This window comes from Micropterus dolomieu, linkage group LG04, assembly GCF_021292245.1.
Source record: "Micropterus dolomieu isolate WLL.071019.BEF.003 ecotype Adirondacks linkage group LG04, ASM2129224v1, whole genome shotgun sequence".
NCBI classification, from domain to species: domain Eukaryota; kingdom Metazoa; phylum Chordata; class Actinopteri; order Centrarchiformes; family Centrarchidae; genus Micropterus; species Micropterus dolomieu.
Window position 1 is genome coordinate 33,194,366 of NC_060153.1, and position 5,219 is coordinate 33,199,584.

General features: G+C 44.1%; 1 protein-coding gene across 1 annotated transcript in view; it reads left to right on the forward strand.

The window, feature by feature from the left end:
- The window catches only part of LOC123970464, a 36,647-nt gene that overhangs the window by 22,064 nt on the left and 9,364 nt on the right, over positions 1–5,219 (forward strand). Inside the window, exon 6 of the mRNA XM_046048508.1 lies at positions 1,755–1,815. Coding sequence (XP_045904464.1) covers positions 1,755–1,815 — 61 coding nt within the window. The remainder of the gene's footprint in view (positions 1–1,754; positions 1,816–5,219) is intronic.

Here is a 5,219-nt window from a genome sequence, read left to right on the forward strand (position 1 = left end):
CAACACCTTCAGTAAACTCTGTTTAAGCAGAGTTTACTGAGGGTGTTGTGCTCGCTGTCACAGAAGAGAAATAAACCGTTCATGTTACTGCAGCGTCCTCCTGCAGTCTTCACTGCAACATTACCAGTGGAAACACTAAACTAGCTAGATACATAGGTGTAATTTACACGGGACGCTGGGGACATGTCCTCACCACACTTTGAAATGGCTGATTTTGTTCCCGTTCCTTTGTGAAAGCATTTGTTAAAAATGTTCAGAAAAAACAACTTGCATCAAGAAATGTTAACTAATGAAAATGCTTCAAGAAAGGTTTATTTGCACAATAAGAAAACATGAAATGCAATACAGTTTTCCCTCATATAAAAAATACATTTCCACCTTAAATTGGAGCAGAAACTGTCTCCAGAATGCAGGAAACTACAAGTTTAATGCTCAAAATCTTCTGAGGGAAGGACCCCCAGACCGCCCGAAGATTTACATCAAATATTTAATCTAAATAGTGCTACAAATCTTCTGGTCTTGATTAATCTAATCTGAGCCCTTTTGTCCCCAACACTTTTCAACACAAAGTGACTAGATACCTATAGCGACAGTGCCAGCGAGGGTCAATCAACTTATGTGTAGTTAGTGTTTCCCCTATACGTGTATTGTGACCGCCGCTACTCTTCTCGCCACGTGACAGGTGCTGTTATAACAGGAGCGAGGTGCGTATCGAGTGTTTGATTGTCCGAGCGGAGGAAAATATTGTGGCAGTAAATGTCCGGTGTCGGTTACTGTGCGTCAGCTTCTCAGGACCAAGAAACGTCTGTCTGTTGTTTCCCCACCTGCTGGAAAAGTGAAGCCTGTTAAGCTAACATCTCCCCTTCAGACTGTGCAGGAACGCTTCTGCAGCAGGCTGCGTCTTCTGGCTGCTATGAAACATTAGCTCAATTTATAGAAAGTAACTGGAAGCTGTGTTTTATTTCTACCTTCTTGTCCAATGTTGAGAACATCAGGTACAAGCTGAGACTAAACCTGTGCAGCCTGCAGCTCCGTCCTGTTCAGACTGGTTCATCCTGAATTATTTTTCAGGTTTCAGGTGAGTCTGAGGTAGTGAGGTGACTGTGGAGGAGCTGAGGTCAGTAAAGCAAACTAGTCCTTTAAAGCTCATGAGGAGATGTTTCTGTTTCTGGATTTTGATGTGCAAATAAAACGCACCTCAGAATAGAGGAGGTTTCTCATGTTGCCTAGTTTTATAGATTAATGTCTACTAGGGCTGTAACGGTACATGTATTCGTACCGGACCGTCTCGGTACAGGAGTTTCGGAACGGTGCACTGATTGCAGTCTTTAACGTCATTTATTAGGCTTGTTTTGTGTGGAACACACGTAAATTCCGAGTTTCCACACAGACATATTAATTTTTAGCGCCGCCTCTCGCTACTAGTGACTTGAACATCACGGCCAGTGCAGAGAAGCCAGAGCTTTAGGACCCTCCCTTATTGTTAAGGTCTTCTGTTTGGGAACACTTCGGTTTCCAGTGAAATACAACAACGGACAAGTCGATCAGACGAAAGCAGCGGGCCGACATTTCTCAGTAGTGATCGGGTTTGTTTCTGGCAACACATCAAAACTTGCTAACTCACTAATGGTGTCGCACGAAGGAGAACTAATAAAGCGTGACTTCAAAACCGAGGTACATACTAGAGACCTGCGTGGGACTGTTTTCTTGATCCCGCTGATATTGTGACCATTACCGCCTGTTACGTCCCGTAGGGTCCTGTGTCGGGGTTAGTGTTGGGGTCCCTGTGTTCTCTCTTTTGCGCTCTCTCTCCAGGTATGTGCCAGTGCAGCGGCGTCATTCTCACAGCTGCAGCTGCTTGTTGCTAATCAGCTGCAGGTATAAGGAGGATCTTATCGCCGTGCTGTGCTGTATGAAGCAGCGGGGAAGCGGATGTTGAGGTTTGGCGGAAGGGTAGATCTGCTCCTGCAGTGGCGGCCGCTGTGTCTCCAGTGGAGATTTCCAACATTGTGACATGCAAAGTAAAAAAAATTACACAAATGTTAGGACTATGCTCAACGCCCCGTGTGACGGAAACCAGCGAGGCTGTGCAGCGAGTAAACCTCACTCCTGACACCTAAGGAGACGTCCTGGCGACAGACGTCAGCGGCTACGGGGTTTAGTTGTTTTTAACTTCGTTTGTTGACTCCATCTTATCAGCGCTAATGCGGGACGCGCAGTATATTTTTTACCCGCCGCTCCCGCGGGATCCCAAGGCAGCTCTCTAGTACATACCGAACCGGGATTTTTGTGTACCGTTACACCTCTAATGTCTAAAGATAAAATGTCAGAAGCTGTAAAATAAAGACCCAAAAGACAAACATGAAGAGTCGTCTCTATAATGACTCTGAGGTCATACTAACAGAGTTTCAGGGGGTCCAAAACATGCTGTGCCATCACTGTAAAATCACTGTGGAGCATCAGAACCAACCAAATTACTTTCTCCAGATCTAAAGGTTGTCGTTCCTCCAGCAGACGGATCTTTGGCTGTTAGTTTATTCATTATCTGCTCGAGCTTTTCCAACTCGAAAATAACATGTGATGTGATTACATATTTTTCATTGAAAAAAAAAAAACATACTGCGCACTACACACACGAAAAGAATTCGCTTCACTCCATCCCAGGGGAAACACTGGTAGTGATGAGTTTCTAGTTAAGTAAGTCTATTTCAGCAACCTGCCAGTGGCGACTAACTTCATTTATTTTAAATATTTATTAGATCTAAACCTTGCGAGTGCTAATTTTACATCCTATCTGAGAGCTAACGTTAGCAGCGACTGACTCGCCGGCATCCGGCCACTCTGCTTGTGTTTTAGCCTGAAAGGACGTACGGTGAGTCAACATTGCAAGCAGGGAGGAGAAAAAAACGTGTCCCTATGTTTATTTAGCACTTTTATCCAAAGCTTTTATCGCTCAGTCATGCACACACGGAGCTACCATGCAGGGTGCTGGCAGCCATCGGGACGGGAGATGTTTTATGTATAAACACATACAGTTGACATAGCAGAAACCTCCACTGAGCCCTGAGTGAACGGGCAGGAGAGCGAAATGCTTCACGTTTCCTGTGATGCGAATCTGAACCAGCCGGAGTTTCAGGCCATCAATTAAAACTGCATGACAACAGTGTCGAATGGAGCACTCGCATCTGAAAGTAATGGATTTAACATCTACTGAAACAAGTCATTTATTATTAAAGAAGCATCTCTGTGCTGTACAGCTCTGAGACCTGATTGGAAAAAAGAGAGAAATTAAGAAGAACCCACAGAAACTACAAAGTAAAACACTTCTACTGCACACAATTTTATACATAAGTCTGTTTCGATGCATAAAGTGCAACTGAACTCAACAAAAGCAACAAAATACTACATCATCATTAAAAATAACTTTCTAAACTCTCCTTTGTGGTGAGTTCAAGGACTATGCTGGAGAATTAGGGTCACTGTTACGGGGGAAAAATTAGGATTAACAAACATGAAAATAGTCGTAATTTTAGCAGCAAAGAAGTCAAAGTATCACAGGAAAAGGTTTCTCTCAACAATAAAATAGGTTATGATTGGCTACATTAGATGTAAAGCACGCCACTCAAAGAATCCTCAACAGAATCCTGTGGGGAAAGTCTGTAACGCCAAAGATGTCTGTATGCGAGAAAGCCAATCATCTGCTTTTTAAGAGCCGAGCCGGGAAAGCCAATCATGTGGCCCCACTGATGTCAGTCCGAAGCTGAGGTTTGCGACAGTTTCAGATGTGGTGGTGGCAGCGAGGAGCAGGTGTGTGACCAGACTGTTAGAAAATCCTGAGCTGCCTTCTATGATTGTGTGTGGTGTATGCCGACTGTCTCCATAGCCTCAGTTAGCTTAGCATCTGTTCGAGGTGGGAGGAGCTCATGGCGTCCTGTCCCCGGCGCTCTGGATAGAGCCGTAAATGAAGGCGGTGTGGTGAAAGCTTGTGTTGTAAAAGTACAACCTGCTGGGAGAAACACTTTTTAATCCTTATGTTGGGGCAAAGTCATCAAACGGTTTCAGGTTTTCCTGCTGATTCTGCAGGTTTTATGTCCCGGTGACCAGAGAAACCGTCAGTTGACATGGTGGCTCAGATGTCAGCACACATGGCTCCCGGCTTCAAGATCACAGATTTAAAACTCAGTTGTGTGTATTTAGGTTTTGCCTGTGTGGAGTTTTGTTCTCTAGAAACAAAAATGTACAAATCAAATCGGGGCTTGTCAACGAACCAAGTACACTAAACAAGAATTCCTAGAATGAGCCGTTCTGATGTTTTTTTTAACACTGCTGGTAGCTGAACACATCCTGACTTCATTATCAAGGGAAAATCACGTCATGCTAAATAATTAATATCTAAAAAGTTTTCTCATAAATTTGATAGGACATTTTTTTTCAGTGTTCAGAGTCAAATAAGAACCAGTATAAAATCCTTTGACATCTGGAACGTAACCACAACAGCTGTCGGGATACCACAGACAGATAAAAGAGTGGTATGGTCCTTTAATCTCCTGAGGCTGCACCAGGCGAGTCCAGGGCCCTCATGTATAAAAGACTGCGCAGCCTTCATACCGAAAGATGGCGTCCTCACGGAATTTGAAAAGTACGTACGCGCAGAAATATCAACATGTATAAAACCAGGCGTACGCCAGGTTCTGCCACGTACCCCCCCCTGGGATCCTCCCGTAAATTACTATGCAAATGACCATAGAAACGCCAGTGTCATAACAACAGCTGCTGCAAAACACGTGGAAGGAGAAAGAGAGGCTTGGCTGCAAATCTCCAGGTTGACGTCTATAAGGAGAGACTTCGCATTTATAATTTAGAGCTGAGAAATGCAAGGCGGTCCTTCTTCTCTGACATCACCACCAAAAACACTAATAATGCACGTGCCCTGTTTGCTGCTGTCGACAGGCTTAACCAACCCTCCTGTGTCTGTAGCCTCTGAACTTCTATCCACCAGGGCCTGCAATGAATTTGCCTCCTTCTACAGACAAAATTAAAACAATTAGACAAGCAGTCAGTGCCTCCATGTCAGTAACAGGATATGTCTTGTCCCTGTGTCCACTTCAAAACAATTCATATAGCATGAGACAATTTGATTCTATTAACCATAAAAACCTGGAGGACATAACATCTGAAATCCTCCTCATGCTGCCTTGATATTCTGCCAACAGGTTTTT